This window comes from Phacochoerus africanus, chromosome 10 (genome assembly GCF_016906955.1).
Source record: "Phacochoerus africanus isolate WHEZ1 chromosome 10, ROS_Pafr_v1, whole genome shotgun sequence".
In the NCBI taxonomy this organism is placed as follows: domain Eukaryota; kingdom Metazoa; phylum Chordata; class Mammalia; order Artiodactyla; family Suidae; genus Phacochoerus; species Phacochoerus africanus.
Genome location: NC_062553.1, coordinates 19192249 through 19210300, shown reverse-complemented (window position 1 = coordinate 19210300; position 18052 = coordinate 19192249). Strand labels below are relative to the sequence as shown.

General features: G+C 39.8%; 1 protein-coding gene across 4 annotated transcripts in view; it reads right to left on the bottom strand.

Moving 5' to 3' along the window:
- ZCCHC4 (zinc finger CCHC-type containing 4) overlaps nt 1–18052 on the bottom strand; it is a 42429-nt gene that overhangs the window by 8344 nt on the left and 16033 nt on the right. For all 4 annotated transcript variants that reach the window (XM_047798938.1, XM_047798939.1, XM_047798940.1 and 1 more), the window contains 3 exons: nt 12240–12312; nt 7717–7867; nt 6103–6203 (listed from right to left, as the gene is read on the bottom strand). In XM_047798938.1, coding sequence (XP_047654894.1) covers nt 6103–6203; nt 7717–7867; nt 12240–12312 — 325 coding nt within the window. The remainder of the gene's footprint in view (nt 1–6102; nt 6204–7716; nt 7868–12239; nt 12313–18052) is intronic.

The following is an 18052-nucleotide window of genomic DNA, read 5'->3' as shown; positions in this document are numbered from 1 at the left end:
AATTCATGTTACCTAGGATTAAAACAACAACACCAATCTCTTATCCAACGCAAAAGACTTTGCAAAAAGGCCATTATGTAATTAAGAATTTAGCTTTGGCGTGAAAAAAAATTCCACCTCTGATGATCTGTGCCAGCTTGGTTAGGCTTTTCGTTTTTTGCACGTGAAATCCATGAAATCCACCTGGGGCCAGTTTTCAGCTGCCCGAGGCTCCGTGAGGCTTCAGTCCCGCCTTCCACCATCACCCCGACAGAGCCAGGTTTGGGGGCCAGGCAGTGGCTCCGCCACTCACTTGCTATGTGACCTCGGGCAAGCCTGCATCATTTTCATCTGGGAAAAGAGGCTACTGATACTTAGAGCAGCTGTGGACATGAAAGGAGACGGAGTGTGTAATCACTGAGTTCAGCGCCCGGCACATGGTGGCGACAGAAGGATGGAGATGAAGACAGAGACCCTTGACTGCAGCTGTTCTCCCCACAATGACTGTTTCAAACGTTCACCTCCCTCCAGATCCCTACCTCAACTTTCCGTTTCAGCAGATTGCCTGGAAAGTAAGCTGAAGCCAACAAGCATGATTTCTACTAGCTTCTTGCTCCTGTCTCCTCCTCCACCCTGTCATCCATATACATTCTCAGGTTGTTTTTAAACCTGCCACGAATTACCTGGCCACTAAAGTCCACCTTTCTTCAGATCAGCGATTGTCAAAGTGTGGTGCCTGGATCAGCAACATCAGCATCACCTTGGGATCTTGTTAGAAATGCAAATTCTTGGAGTTCCTGTCAAGGCTCAGTGGAAATGAATCTGGCTAGTATCCATGAGGATGCAGGTTCTATCCCTGGCCCTTGCTCAGTGGGTTAAGGTCTGGTGTTGCCGGGAGCTGTGGTGTAGGTCACAGACCACGGCTCGGCTCTGGCGTGGCTGTGGCTGTGGCACAGGCCAGCGGCTACAGCTCCAATTCAACCCCTAACCTGGGAACTTCCATATGTTTCAGGTGCGGCCCTAAAAAAAAAAAAAAAAAAAAGAAAGAAATGCAAATTCTTGCCCCATCCAGGACCTCATAACCCAGAAACTCTGGGGGTGGAGCCCTAGAAATCTGTATTTTTAACAAACCCCCTGCCATACTAAAGTTAGAGAATGACTGCTTTAGATTATTCCAAAGAATATCCTGAAATTTTTATAAGGTTCACACAGGTAGATCCCAACTTTCAAGTACGTTGTAATAAACTATTTAGATCCTAAATAAGATTACACTTAAGAATATACAACAGAACTGACTGGCAAGCTAACTCTCTAATGAGAGCACTGCAAAGATGTAAGAAATCAATGACAAGAGAGGCCTTTAGTGGCAGATTCCCAGGCTCTCTATTTGGCCACGCTCATGGTGCTGGATTTATAGGTGAGTAACTTTAGAAACACTGATTAACAAGCTTCAGCAGTGGGGAGAAAAAGGAAGCCGAGGAGGAGGAGATCCCGCTAAGTGAGGCATGGTGGGGAAAAAACCCCTAGGGCGTTCTGCGTGGCGAGCAGGTGAAAGCCGGTGCAGGCTCACAGGTGGCCTCCACGCAAGTGTAACATCAAGCAAAGGAAGAGACAAAGGAAGCAAGAAGGGAAGCTTAGATCACACTGGAAGCCCTCCGTTCAGCCACTACGGCTGAAGAGAGACATTAATAAAACCAGTTCGTTTCTATTGAAAGTAATGGGGATGCACAGGATTTAGAGTTGAACAGATTGGGGGTGTTTGGGTTTATTCAGAGAAGAGACGGCTGGGAGGATCTGAAAGCTCTTCTATAACTGAAGGGGCGTCATGTGGAATAGACGTTAGACTTATCCTTTACTGCTTTGGAAAAGAGGAGGAGGACCAGTGGTTAGAAGTTAATAGGGAGCACATTTTATCTCCACGTGAGAAAATTTTCTAACGATTAAAGCTATTACATAAATTGAGTTGCCTTGTAAGGCTGTAGGGCTTTGCTCACTGAGAGCATTCAAGTGAGGCTAGACGACTGCCTGTCGTGAATTTAGTGGGGAGGAGGATTATGACGCTGGGAAGTTAGCCCATGTTAGCTCTATATTGTCTTTCCAACTTTAAAATTCTATGAATATATGTTACCCCTTAGAAGCTAAGGTAGAAAAGTAGACTTTACTTCAAAATCACCTTAAAACAGTATCTTACGTAGTTTTCTTTAAAAGTAATTTAAATTCATAATTTTTCCCTAATGCACCTCCTCTTTGTACTCGGTAAATATATGGTACCTTATCAAATCCAACAAAGATATTTTCAACATCGATGAGTGTCATAACAAAAAAAATTCTTCCCAAGAGAAACTTAATGAAGATTTTCACATGCTGGAAAAGAGTATCTTAGAAAGATTTTTAGTAAATGGAACATTCCATGCAACACAATAGATAGCAGATGGAACAGAGGGAAGACAGAACAATTTCTTTATGGTAACCCAAGGAGTCAGAGAATGTGTGCATCGGGAAGGTGGTTGATTACTTGATTTTACATAACCTAATTGAGATTATTATTATTTTTAAATGTGGGTTTGTTGTGCTAATTAACTATAAACATATGGTATGTAAAATGCATGCTGCTAGGGTAAATTAATGTACCTCTAACATACATCCATATTTCATAGCTTCATCCACACAAATAAACCTCCTATGGAAGCGCGGTAAAGCAAACACAATTTTGCAAATTGCCCATCACTAGTGGTAGAGCTGATACACCATTTTCCCATCATTATCCCTGACATTTTACTCACAATGATGATGAGAGGCACTTTCAAATAGAAAATTTCTCCCATGGAACTGATTAATGTGATGAAGTACTGTATAGAAATGAGGGAAAGCACAAAATCTCTGCAATTCCTAACTTTTAATTTTATCTATACGCAAATTTCTCCTGCAACAAGAGACTGAAACAAGTTAGATGGAAACCAGGACATTCAACTCGACAAATGTTTATTTTGTACCTACTATGCTCCAGGCATCATGCCAGGAAATAAGGATTAAATTTAACAGAGTATGTACCTGTATTGTCATAACTCCCTAAATTGTATCCTGTTTAATTCCAGTATATTCAAAAGATGCCAAGGGAACTCTTCAGCTCCATCGACCAATTTCGACCACAGCAATAAGGTTTTTTAGTCACATTCACTATATTCCATGTAACCTCTTATTTTAAATACCATGTGATGATGTTATTCCTCATCACTTTAAAAACATCACGTTTTATGCTTCTTATGTTTATTATATATTGCGTTTTGAGAATTCACCTGTCATCTTATAATTTACAATTATTTCTCAGAAATGCCCGCCAAAATATCTTCATTTCTGAACAAGAAACCAGCCTTGAAAAACATAGTTTTCTAAAAAAGGATGATTTAGGAGTTCCCGTTGTGGCGCAGCAGAAACAAATCCAACTAGGAATGGTGAGGTTGCGGGTTCGATCCCTGGCCTCGATTAGTGGGTTAAGAACCTGGCGTTGCCATGAGCTGTGGTGTAGGTCGCAGATGTGGCTTGGATCTGGCGTTGCTGTGTGGTAGGCCGACAGCTGTAGCTCCGATTTGACCTCTAGCCAGGGAACCTCCATATGCAGCGGGTGCACCTTTAAATAGCAAGAAAAAAAAAAAAATCCCCTTTTAAAAAAACAAAGACGGAGTTCCTGCTGTGGTGCAGTGGTTTAAGGATCTGGCATTGCTGAAGCTGTGGCGTAGGTCGCAGCTGTGACTTGGATTTGATCCCAATCCAGACAAATGTCCCATATTAAGCAGAAACAAAAGCACATTCAAGGTGGAAGGGAAGTGAGATGGTCTAGTTCAGATATGGCCAATACAGGACCTGAAAGTCACCACCAGTCCCTGACCCTGACCCTGACCCTGAGGCCTGTGGCAGCCATCACTAATCAATCACACTATTCTCTGCCACTGAGCCTGGTATTCTCAACAAACTCTCCAGTCACTACCAATTTATCAGGCTTAGCTCTGAAAGTAAAATTTACCTGCCATCCCTTTTCTGGTTCAATCACTTTATTTTATAGGTAAGGAAGCAGAGACCTGGAAAGATAAAGTGACTTCCCTCAAGATTAAATAGCTTCAAAAGGCTGTGCTAAGACTCAAACTTCTTCTGACTCTAAATCAGAATTTCTTTTCATTATCACATCCTTCCTTTCTAATCTGCCCTTAATAAAACTCGTGCTTTTCTAGGTCTTTGATAACTATTTTATTCTGTACTCATCAAGTGCTTTATCACTGAAGAATCTGCACGATTTATATTTTATGAAGATTTGCAGCATTTCCACTTTCCTCTCACTTGAAAAGTATTTCCAAAAAGGAGATTTAGTGATTTTTTTTTTTCCTACTGCATTGTGGCTTGGGGGCTTAAAATCAACTCAGGCAATGTCAGAAAGAAGCCCTAATCAAGGTCTACGGGAAAAGAACTGTGAAGGAGGAGCAGAGACGATCAAAATTTTCATTTGATGAGAGTGGCTAATATAAAGGGGGAAAAATTACCATGAAATGAAGTTAAAGTAACAACAAAAAAAGAATGCAAAAGGCTAAGAAGGGGTAATAAGTCCAGAGACATTTTCAAAAAAAAAAAAAATCAGAAAAATTATCAAAGGGAGGTACAACAAATAAGGTTTTCATACATCCTAAGGAGATTTGGCAAAATCAGCTTCTCCAACTGAACACGCAATGGGCAGTAGTAGTGTTCTTATCTTTCGCAAGAATCATGAAAAACAAAGATTTGTTTTATAAGTTTTATTCTAATTTTTCTTTCCAAAGTTTGACTTTCTGGCTATTGAAAAAACGGTTTTTCTAACTAGGCCACGTATCAGATGTGGTGAACCTTTTTCACCAGGGCACTGACTTACATCATTGTTTTTAATAAGCTTGGACTTTGGAACTATTTCTCGGAACTGAAACTCCAATCTTTCCAAAGCTCCTGTACATGTTGAATGAATAACTGAACGAAAGAGAGATTGAAATCTGGAGTTGAAAGGAACTGGGTTTTAATCCTGCTTCTGCCACTTCCTAGCTAGGCCCACACATTTTACCTAACTCTCTGGCACTCATCTTACCTGTTAGATGAGCACAGTGGTAATATACCCGCTTGGTAAGGTGTTAGGAATTATTTGCGATAACACGTTAAAAGGCTTAGCCTTGTGCCTGACACACAACACATGCAGAGGAAGGTTACTGCTGTCGGCATGGTCACAGCCATCCCTAGACTGTCATCCCTCATACAGTCCCCGAGTGGGGGTAAAACTCTTCTTTCTTCAGGTCTTTTTTTGTGCAGTACCTGAGACACTAAAATGGCAAAACACGTTATCCCTCAGAAAACGGTTTTGTCCACATTTAGAGACGAGTTTTCACTGTGGACAAGGGTTTGAAATGGTGAGGAGGCAAAAGAAGGCAGGTCTAGAATAAAGCCCATGAGAGCAATTAATGCGAAGTAATGAATGACCGTTTGTTTAGACAGCCTACGTTACTAGGAGAGCGGACACGAAGGCAGGAGGAGGTGGAGGGCGGGGATGCGAGGAGGAGGTCGGGTGAGCCGGTTCTGGATCTGCACACACGCACCCCAGCAACTCTGCTTCCCTGTCACCCCACGACCTTGGGCACACCCCTCCTCGGCCCCTGGCATCCTCTGAGTAGCAGAGGAAAGTGCATGTGGCCTTCCACCCACCAGCAAAAGCGATTTGCTTCTGCAGAACCTCCAAACAGAGAAAACCCACATTCATAATGATGATCCTGGGGGCGCTTCGCCTGGTGATAAAAGATTAGATCATTTGGTCTCCAACCCAGCTGCCCTTCAGAATCACCTGGGAAGCTGGGTACAATCATTTTTCTTAGGGCTTTACCCTCTGATTTGGATATAGTAGGTTTATAGATACCTAAGAATCTATATTTTTAATAAGCACCTTAGAGCTTAGAGACATGTAGGAACCAGTGCACTAAGTTACCTACGGTATGGTCTTAGTGTTTTATACAGCTTATCGTGTATACATTTAATGAAACTGATGGACAGTCATATCAGAATATTTATTTAAGCAGAAAATCCATTCCTCGACCATGCCAGAAAACAGAATATTTACTATACCTGGTAATCCAGCATGCAGAAGCTTGGGAAAAACTGACAAATTCGGGCTTCGAAAAAATAGGGGAAAATCCAGAATATGGGTAATTCTTTGTGCCCGTTATCTAATGGATCACAAAAGAAAACAAGAGAAAAGCAAATTAGGGACTGATATTATAAGGAAAAAAAATAAAGCAGCCAGGTGTAACTGAAAAACATCTGGTACTGGGAGAAATTGTAATCCTTCAAAAACCCAAATCATACAAAAGGAGAAACTATGTACCGCAACGCCATTTACAGTTTGACCTTTCCCCAAAGTCAATGGAAACGTTCTGTTGTATCCAAACACAGCTACACAGGATATGCATATCCCTATAGTCTAGGCAAATATAATACCAAAAAAGTGAGAAATTAAAAATGAGCGTGACTTCGAAGCACAAAGGTGGCTGTGACGTGGTGGAAGGGTTCCTGGATCAGAAGGCAGAAGGCCTTGGGTCCGAATCCCAGCTCCGCCATAACTCATTCTCCAGCTCTCGGGGTGAATCCATCTTTTCTGAATCAAGAGGCTTATGAACAATTTTATCAAAATTAATTTTTATAAGAGACAGAGGACACAGCTATTAGTTACAGAGCACCTAGTACAGGCTAAACACAATGCTAAATACGTTCTAAGTGTTAACTCCTTTCAATAACCCCTGGAATTTAGTAGTCCCATTTTACAGATAGAAAACTGAAGCTTCAAAATATACGCAATTTGTCTAAATCCATGCAGCTAACAAGCAGCAGAATGGAATTCAAGCCCACAAACCTCCTTATTGCTTCCTCAACAACAGTGACTTTATCCACTCTGATAAGTAGACTTCAGAACCAAAAATAAGTGGAATACTTAGCATTATGAGTCATGTTTTAGACTTCATCTGCATTCTGTCCCCAAAGCACACGATTTATATAGCACAATTAATGGAGAAGCTTGATCACAAATTCCTGACACTCATATTTATCAACTTTCCAGCTGGAAACTGAAAAATGATTGTCCTGACTAATTAGATAATTATAAAAAACACTCTTAAGTTCTAAGACACTTGAAACTGAATGTCCCCCAGTCATTGATCCCCTGCTAGGGTCGAGTGTGTCACCAAGAACCACTGTTAGGCTGCTGGATAGCCAAGCTTCCCACACAACTCTTAGAATGGTTTAGAGCTTGGCCCAGAGGCTGGGGCCCTCCTGGAGCTCCGGGTAAGACTTTGGGAAGAGGGACTGGAAGCTCCATGAGGGCAGAGACAAGTGTCTGTCTCCACTACTCCATCCCCAGCACCTAAACAGTATCTGGAACACAGTGGCCGTTCAGTAAACATTTGCTGAATAAATGACAACAGTCCACTGCTACTCTTCATAATGTCCCCTTATGCCCACCATAAACAAATATTTTACCTATGAGCCATTTTAAAAACCCATGATTAGAACAATACAGAGTATATCATGATGATAAAGTCATTATCAAATAAGTCTATTTTTTTAAAAAAAGAAGAGAACCCAAGACATGAATCGGTGCTCTGATTCGCTGAGCTCTGCTCATACTCGACAGGAAGTAGATACACAGATGCATGTTTATTTTGCAGTAAGTAATAAATTACATACCTTGGCTTTGACCTTCTTTCCACATAGCAATTAACTTCTTGAATGTAACAGCCAGAGGTTCAACCAAGCCACCAAAGGGAGGATCTGTCACCATAATGACTCCTTCACCTTTATCTTCCTGGAGAAACGTTCTGCACACGTCAAGGGCAGCCTGGAACAAATACACATTCATCTCGAGATTAGGACCAGCAGGAGGCACTTCATCCTATTCAGAGGAGAATGTATGAGGCTCCATCTCACCCTTCCTGCCTCCCAGAATCCCTCAGTGACATCCTGAAGCCGCTCTCATTCAGCCCCGTGAGATTTTTATCTTTGGGTTCCTTGATAAATGGGTTTTTTAAATTGTGAATTCAAACACGATCACTATCAGAGGTCTACACATTTCAAATGGGTAAATTAAAAAATTAAATTTAGTAACCTAAGAGAGAAACTCACTACCCACGGAGACTATCTAAAACGCTAAACTCGGTTCAAAAAACAGAAGCGGGGACTGTGCTAAACACTGGAGACACAAAAACAAATAAGACATTCTTCCTACTGGTTAGTCCACCACTGGAAGTTCAGTTTAATAAGAGCCACAAATTACCAGTTAAACAGGCACGTGTTTCTGAGCACCACGTAAAGGACAGGCACATGTGAACATGCAACGTAAGGAAATGAAGGTTCACAAATAACAGAATTTATCCAGACCATGAAATCATGTTACTAACACCGTTCACAACAAACTGAAGTGTTTTTAGTAATTGCAAAGTTAACATTAAAAATCCTAGAAGTTAATAAGGATCCAGCATTGTCACTGCTGTGGCGTGGGTTCGATCCTTGACCTGGAACTTCCATGTGCCATGGGCACAACCAAAAAAAAAAAAAAATTCTAGGATATTTATCACTTTTTGCTTTGAGACAAATCAATAAGAGATAGACCTGTAACAGTAGCTCTAGCCTACTGACTTTGTAGTTGCTTTCAAGTACTTACCTATAAAAGCAAATAAAAACTTCCGGAATACAGAATGGCAGAAGATTTTAAAGTTTAATGGCATTTAAAATTTAATAAACCTATAAGTACTTTATAATAAAATGTATATCGTTCTACTACTAAGTCAACTTAGAAGACCCAATTGATGAAAGGAAAAAAATCACAACATCCTAATTCCTCTCCTAATAAAGGAAAATCTTTTTATTAACTTCCTCCGAGAAGTCCTATAGCGACGGATGGTGTCAGTAAGGTTGACCATTTTTCAAAAGCTGCCTGGCACTTCCTGCCAACACCAACAAGGACTAACAGCACAGACGACATTACTGAAAAACCTTCAGATTCCTTAGAGTCAAAAGTGGAAAAAAGAAAAGTGAGCAAACAAACCTTGAACCCCTAACCAAATTTAAAAAAACATTAAAGAATATCTTTCCAGGAAAGCATCGATGGTGGAATGTCCCATCCTGAGCTGCCGAGGGTCCTATGTTGACCACCTACGGGACACAGACCCTTGCTTAGGCCACCAATGTTGACAGTAACTTAAAACTTTTCTTCATCTCAGTTACCGCTAAAAAAGAGCTTGGCATTTTATTTTATTTCATGACTTTTTGCCTTTTCTAGGGCTTCCCATGGCATATGGAGGTTCCCAGGCAAGGGGTCGAATCGGAGCTCCATCTGCAACCTACACCACAGCTCACAGCAACGCTCACAGCTCATGGCAACGCCGGATCCTTAACCCACTGAGCAAGGCCAGGGATTGAACCTGCAACCTCATGGTTCCTAGTTGGATTCATTAACCATTGCGCCACGACGGGAACTCCAAGAGCTTGGCATTTTAAACAAGCCCTTCTATACACACTTCATAATTAAGGCCTATGACGTTTCTTATTACCCAAAAGACTATATTATTTGCTGTGAAAAAAATCCCATGCAAGAAACTCCTGCTGTTTAATCCCGTGGACTGTGAAGTGCTTCTGTGCAGTGGCAGAGGCTTCCTTAGACCCTAAGAGGTGCCTGGTGCCTCAGAGGCTTTATATGCCTTCACAGACAGGCACCTAGAAGCCACTTAAACACTTTAGTGATTGATTAGCAGATGGTGATCTCCGCTGAAAGCCTTGACTCAGGAAGTGGGTGGAAAAAGGGCAGACAGGAAAATTACGAAACAATACTTTTCCATAGACCATTCTCTCCAGTGGCGCGGCTCCTAAAATACAGAGAAAGGAGAGCTTGAGCGCAACGACTGTTTTCTTCTGGGAAAGATGGCTTGGAGTTCAGTCTTGGCAGCTTATTCCGACTGTTATTCTAGAAACTTGTAAGGTAATTCTATGAACTCCCAATAAATGTTACAGAGAACTTCCTAGAAAAAGGCTAATTATGTATTCCTTTCTTAAAATATATGAAACTGCTAGCCAACTCCTGAGTGTTTGAATGTAATTTTACTCTCGTCATTGTTCAAAATAAAAAGCGAAATCAGGCATGGTATTCAAAACAAACACCTGACCCGCTACTGCAGCATCAAGCAGTACGATAAACCCATGACCTCCTCATGTGTCCCTAGGGCTGAGGGCAGCCCTGAGCTCAAGGCCCCGCGGGACACTGCATGTGGATGTTCTCCGCCAGCCCCGCAAACCCGTTTCCAAACTTCACTTCCCTGCTCTCTATGAGGAGGGATGAGAGACGAATCCAGGTCTCGCCCCCACATCATCTCTGACTTCTCCCCGGCACACGTCAGTAAGTCTTCTTTTTCTCCCTTTTTTTTTTTAGGTATAACTGACATATAACATTCTATCAGTTTCAGGTGTACACACAGTAATTACAACAAGACTTCTTGTTTCCATCTGCGAAATGCTTCGGAATCCATCTCTTTTTTATCTTTTCCCCACCGTCACTGTCTGAGGTGAGAAACTCCTCACCACCTACAGTCAAGCGATTTTTCATTCCTTGTTCTTCTTCACGGTCATCTAACCAGTTCTCAAATTCGAGTGATTATCAACCACATAAGCCTTTTGGAAGGCAGTGAAATACATCTAATTCTAACAGCTCTTTATTTCAATACTTGGTTTTCACAGCTTCTACCGCTGAAAAATAAGCCTCCCAATGCTAAACTGACTCTGATGGAAGGAATGAATCACTGGGTATACTTACTGAGTCAGGAGACTCATTTTTTAATCCCAACCAACAATTTTGAACCTGTTTTCATTTCCTGAATGCTTAGTTTTTTAGTCATTTTATCATTAGCTGATATCTTAAAGCACAATATATACTTAAACATGTTCACAATTTTATCTTTTTTTTTTTTTTTAATGGCCGCACCCACAGCATGTGGAAGTCCTCAGGCCAAGGACTGAATCCGAGCCGCAGGACTGAGCCCAAGACACCACACCTTCCACAAACACCAGATCCTTTAATCCACTGCGCTGGGCTGAGAATCAAACCCATGCCTCTGCAGTGACTGGAGCCACTGCAGCTGGATTCCTAATCCACTGTGCCACAGCAGCAACACTTCGCAATTCTTTAAAAATTGATATGTATGCATATATGTATGGACATGCTTCAAGTAGTCTTGATAATTTCAAATGCTTTTGGCCAGCCTCCTGTCAGGTGTGATTACTTGGTTATAGATTTTATTCTGTAATAGGATTGACAAAGAGCTCAAATTGGGAGTAAAAATATCAGCTTTGCTATGCTATTTACAATGATGTTATTAACATCATATTGAAAGAAGTTGTTTTTTAAGCCACTCTACTTTTTCTTAAGGCTATTTTTTAAGAGAAATGTTTGGTTTACAGCAAAATTGCGAGGGAGGTACAGAGATATCCCACCTCCCCAGGCCCCATACACGATAACCTTCCCCGCTATCAACATCGCCCACCAGAGTGGGACATTTGTTAAAAGCAATGAACCTAATCGACAGCATTATCACCCAGAGTTCCTAGAGCGGGGTTAACTCTTGACATTGCCTGTTTTTTAAGGATCAGTTTAATAAAACCATAAATCCCCTTAATTGGGACTTGAAATTTATCAGGGAGGCAAACACCTAACAACTAACCACAGAATTATTTAATTATAGTATCACAAATCTACAAAGGAGAACCTGACCTTGTCTGAGGGTTAGGGGAGGCTGGAGAAAGTGACTTGAAAGAGGGTTCTGAAGGATGAAGGGAAATTAACAAGGCAAAGAGCTGACAAGATAGACGGAACAGCATGGGCGAGAGCCCCTGTGGTGGAGAGGCCAGTTTGCGATGAATATCATATGTCCTGATCACAAACAACAAAGCAGGAATGAGGAGAGGACAGGCTGGAGAGTGGGAGGGGTCAGATCACACAAAGCTACGGAGGCCTTGATGCGAAAGTGGATCTTTACCCCAAAAGCAGTGAAGTCATGAAGGACGAATCATGTGATCACCTCTAGATGCTCTATATGCACTCAATGAAAGAACAAAAATAAATATCAATAAATGGTGGAACAGCCACCATCTGCTCTTGAGGGACCCTAGGAAAATAAGGGCGGAAATACAATAAAAGAAGAAAGAGACATGGTTATTATTCTTACCTTTCCATCGAAGAAGTGATGGTTAAACATGTTATAATGGCAAAAACTGTCTTCCATATAAAACTGTGAATACCTGTAAAATAATTTTGTTTTTTACTGTAGTTACTTCTCCAGTCATAGCTATAGAGTATATAACTATAAACCAAATTTTAAAATTATGAAAAAAAATTTAAAAACTACAAAATCTCACCTATAATAAACGCAATTTCATCTTCCTTTAATTTTTTTTTGAAAAAAAAGAATACTTCCCCCAAATCTCAAAAAATCCATAATAGTGGGTGAATGACAAACTTAATTTATGGTCTCAAGTTTAATAGGCCAGTGACAAAACTATAGAATATTCATATATAAAAAAACATGTTCCTATGGAACAAAAAATTATATATAAATAACCATGTCCCTGATAGATTATTATGCAATCTAAGCTTGAGATGTGTTGGCAATTAAAATACATCTCTCATAGTTAATAATTTTAAGGAAAATACTGAATCAACCTTTCTGCTCAACAGCTGTTAATTATTTTCTTCTGTGGTTAACGAAAAAAGGTATTTAATACAAAGTTTTTCTAGTCTATTGCAGATTAGTTTAATAAAATATGCTTTTCAATATGTAAGAAAAAGAAGTATGTGCATTTCATATTTACTGAATTAATCCAGGAAAGAGGATATTTATTTACTGATTGAATCATTTTATTCTTCTAACAAACTACTTTAAAATGCAATCAGTAATGAATGAAAGTACCAGCTCTAGGTATTAACATTTTATAAGTTTCTGCTAATTTACTAGGCAAAATTCATACCACATTATGGCTTAAATTTGCATTTATTTGATTTCTTACAAGGCTGAGTTTTCTTTATTCCTTAATTATATTTGTACTGCCTATCTCTGTTTTCTCCATTTATGTCTCTCTTGCTGATTTCTGAGGTTTTTTGTATAATACAGAAACTTCTTTTATCTCAACAGGATTTTGAACTTTCACAATTTTGTCATAAACAATTCAAATATGAACCACACCATCTTTCTACAGAATTCATAATCTAGGGGGACGCCTGAAAAAAAAATCAAGGGCACATCCTTACTTAACACCACTTCTTGAACCAAATCATGACAGTGGCACTTCTTTGCTTGTCTTCTACTCACAGTTGTCCACTACCATCTGTAACTGATTCACCATCCTTGCTGAGCATTTAATACGAAGGACAAGCCTAGTTTATCCCCTTCCTATTACACTTTGGCTAAGAGTACAGCGCTACAGTCAGGTGATCTGGTTTCAAACTCTGGGTCTCTCATTTTTTACCTGTGCGATCTTAGTAAGTTATCTAACCTATCTGAGCCCCAGTTTCTTCATCTACAAAATGGGAAAATAGTTTCTGCCTCAATGGACTTGGTAAGAATAAATAAGATAATGTATGTACAGTGCTTTATTACAATGCCAACTATACAGCGTATTTGGAAATGTTAGGGATTGTTATTTTAATAAATACCAGCTATAAAGATTTATGTCTCAATATTCCTAATACTAGGGAATTGTGTTTAAGTCCAATCAAATTCTTCTCCTATAATCTAAACCCATGTCTTCTTGTTCTATGGAGATGGAAAAATAGCTGTTTGCCATTCTCAGTACAATATCCCTTAGGATCCTTTAAGATACTGCTAGTACATCTGCTGATTTCATAAAACATAAATTTGCACAGAAGAAATAAACAGAGGGAGTTCCCGTCGTGGCACAATGGTTAATGAATTCGACTAGGAACCATGAGGTTGCAGGTTCGATCCCTGGCCTTGCTCAGTGGGTTAGGAATCCAGTGTTGCTGTGAGCTGTGGTGTAGGTGGCAGACATGGCTCAGATCCTGAGTTGCTGTGGCTGTGGCGTAGGCCGGTGGCTACAGCTCTGATTTGACCCCTAGCCTGGAAACTTCCAAATGCCAAGAGGGTGGCCTTAAAAAGCAAAACAATACAAAAGAAAGAAAGGAAGGAAGGAAGGAAGAAAGAAAGAAAGAAAGAAAGAAAGAAAGAGAAAGAAAGAAAGAAAGAAAGAAAGAAACAGAGGGTTTAGATAACTGAAGAATACTTAAACTATAAACTGTATAAACTGTAACCTAAGGAACATTCCAGAAACTGGCCCACTGGAATGGGACAGTGTCAACTATCATTAATAAACAAATGTCTTCCTCTTTAACCAAATCCCAAATAGCTGATAATATATCAGTTATTAAATTTACATATGTATCAATAATAGCACAGTTGTGGGCTCCAATGTCATTTGAGGGTATTCGCTCCTGCATTGCTTTGTGTGAGCAAAGGAAAATACATTCCCTTTTAAAATATATTTCAGACCCCCTCCATTTTTTTTCATTGCTTCAAAATGAAACTATTAATCGTCATTTTTTTTAAATCAAAAAAGAAAATTTTATGTACATAAAATTCAGGACAGCACACTTGTCCAAAATGTTCTGGGCAGCAGTGGGCACAGTCAGAGAGAGAAAAAAAGCCAAGATTTCAGCTCTAAGTTTCCATCAAACACAAACAAGGGAGCATAATTATTCACATTTTAAATTATGAAAAATCACTCAACATTACCCTCTTAAAATGAAATTTGCCACATAGAATTATTCTCTCCAATGAATAAGGCAAACAAAACCAATCAGAAATGCATGCACTTGAAAACTGCTCAAAAGGACATTCCTTTAATTTGGCCATTCATTCTCTTCAAATGAGAGTCAGTTACCAAGTGTGAAACATGTTCGACACACAGGAAATGTAATCAGGAGCTGAATAAAATTAGTTCATGAAATGAACCTAAGAAACTCATTTTTTGATATAACTTTATTTAGATGATAGTTTGCCAAAGAGTTTCACATCTTTCACGCTAAAATTAGAGCATGTAGAAATCCATCTTAGTGAATGTTAACTTCACATCTTAGACCCCCTGAAAGGGACATTTACAGCACAAGTACGGAGAGCACTGGAGTTGAGGCGGTCCTCGGCAGCCTTGCACGCAGACCTTCTGTGGAGCAACAACGAGCCACAAAGTGCCAAAAGGAACTATTCATTGCCATTCTGTACTCTAAATCAGAATGTTTTCCTCACTCAACTGTGATCCCTATGAAAAATCTGAACCAGCCTCACACGCCATCTTAATGTAAACACAGACAGTGGGCTGAGTTTTTTCTGGCTACTAACATATTTCAATAAACCAGCTCTCGCTTAGCACCCAATGCTGACCTTTTGCAGAACTGACTCAGAAACAGAGTAGGCTATCAAAGAAGCTAAACTAGGATAGCCACAGTATGATACCTTCAGCTCTTGTTTGGAACACACACACACACACACACACACACACACACAGGTTTACAGACATGAAAAGAAAACAGTATCTGTGTATTCCCTAAAATACAAAGCAACTTGATCCACATCCCCTACTCCCTACTCTGACCAGAGGAGTTCAACTACAGGCTCAAGAGAGGTCAAACTACAAGGCCAGGCATTTAAGGCAAAAGAGTTAAAGAGGAAAAGTTAAATCTTTCAAATTAAATCAAGTAAGATGCAAAGAGTTCTGGCGAATGGCGCCCACAGATGTAAATGAACTTCACTTCCTTAGCACTATGAAATAGTGCACTAAAAAGTGGTTAATGATGTGAATTTTATACTATGTGTATTTTACCGCAATTTAAAAAACTAAATCAGGGCACTAGCAATGAACAACGCAAAATAAACTTTTTTTTTGTCTTTTTTAGGGTGGTATCTGCAGCACATGGGTGTTCCCAGGCTAGGGGTAGAATTGGAGCTACAGCTGCCAGCCTAGTCACAGCCACAGCGACGCGGGATCTGAGCCATGTCTGTGACCTACACTACAGCTCACGGCAATACCAGATACTTAACCTACTGAGTGAGGCCAGGGATTGAATCCTCATCCTCATGGGTACTAGTCAGGTTCGTTACCGCTGAGCCACAACAGGAACTCCCAAGATAAACTTTTTAAAAAATTTAATTAACAAAAAAATAAATAAATTAGATGTAGGAAAAAAAACTTAACATAAGAAGTGTAAGACCTGCACACTGAAAACTATAAAATATTGTTTAAAGAAATAAAGAAAATCTAAATAAATGGAAAGATATCTCATATTCATGAACCAGAACATATGAAGATGGGAATACTCCTCAAATTGATCTGCAAATTCAAAGCAAGCCCTGTAAAAACTCAGCTGGCTGCTTTGTAGAAACTGACAAGCTGATTCTAAAATTCATACAGAAATGCAAGGAATCACATAGCCAGAATAATCTTGAAAAAGAATTAAGTTGAGAGACTCACACTTTCCAATTTCAAAACTCACTATGAAGCAACAATAATCAAGATTGCATGGGATTGGCATAAGGATAGACATAGATCAATGGAACAGAATTAAAGTCCACAAATAAATTCATACATTCATGGTCATTTGGTTTTCAATACAGTATCAAGAGAATTCAATGGAAAAAGAATAACCAATGGTGTCAAGGCGATTAGATACCCACATACAAAGAATGAAGCTGGACTCCTACCTCACACCATATATAAAATTAACTCAAAAAAAAAAAAAAATCAGTGACCAAAATGGAAGAGCTAAAATTAAAAACTCTTAAAAGAAAACAGGTGCAAATATTCCTAACTTTGGATTAGGCAATAATTTCTTAGATATGACACCTAAAACACAAGCAGCCAAAGAAAAAAGAGATTAACTGGGCATCATCAAAAGTGAAAATACAACTCACAGACTAGGAGAAAATATCTACAAATCATGTATCTTATAAGGACCCAGTATCCAGCATATATTAAAAACTCATTCAATTCAACAATAAGACAAATAAGCAATTCAAAAATGGGCAAAAGGCTGAATAGACATTTCTCCAAAAAAGATAAACAACTGGCCATAAGCACATGAAAAGATGCTTAACATCATTACAATCAATACAATACAGGACAAACCACAATGAGATACCCCAAAAGACACAATAACAAGTGTTGGCAGGAAGTGCAGAAACTGGAATGTTCATACATTGCTGTGGGAATGTAAAACAGTGCAGTCACCTTGGAAAACAGTTGGGCAGTTTGTCAAGAAGTTAAACATAGAATTACCATATGACCAAGCAATTCTACACCTAAGTATAGAGACTCAGTTGATTCCTCCCACCCCACATTCATATGCTGACGCTCCAACCCCCCCAGTATCTCAAAATGTAATTGTACTTGGAGATTAGGGCCTCTAGAGAGGTAATCAAGTTAATTTTTATGCACTTAATCTTTCAAAAACTTTTAATTGAAACAGACTCGAAGTACCATATTATGTGTCAGCTGTACTAAGAAGTGATTAAGGTAAAATGAAGCTGTTAGGGTGGATTCCAATGCATATGATGGTGTCTTTATAAGAAGAGGAAATGTGGACAAAGAGACACCAGAGGTGTGCACACGCAGAGGGAGCCCACGCGAGGACACAGCTATCCACAAGTAAGAGGCCTCAGAAGAGAGCACACCTACGGACACTTTTTAACCTGGGCTTTCTAGCCTCCAGCCTGTGGTGTCTTGTTATGGCAGCCCTGGCAGACTACGACAATCCCAAGAGAGATGAAAACCTACATGCTGCTGACAGGTGATATACACTGTCTGGAATAATTCAGTTGTGGACATCTGAGTTTTGTTTTTGTTTTTTGGGTTTTTTTTTTTTTTTTTGTCTTTACAGCAGCCACATCTCCCTTCCTTTCATTCAAACAGCTACTTTCTATGGAGAACTCACTCCCTGAGGCTGGTCAGGGCCGGCCAGGGAACCTTATCTGCC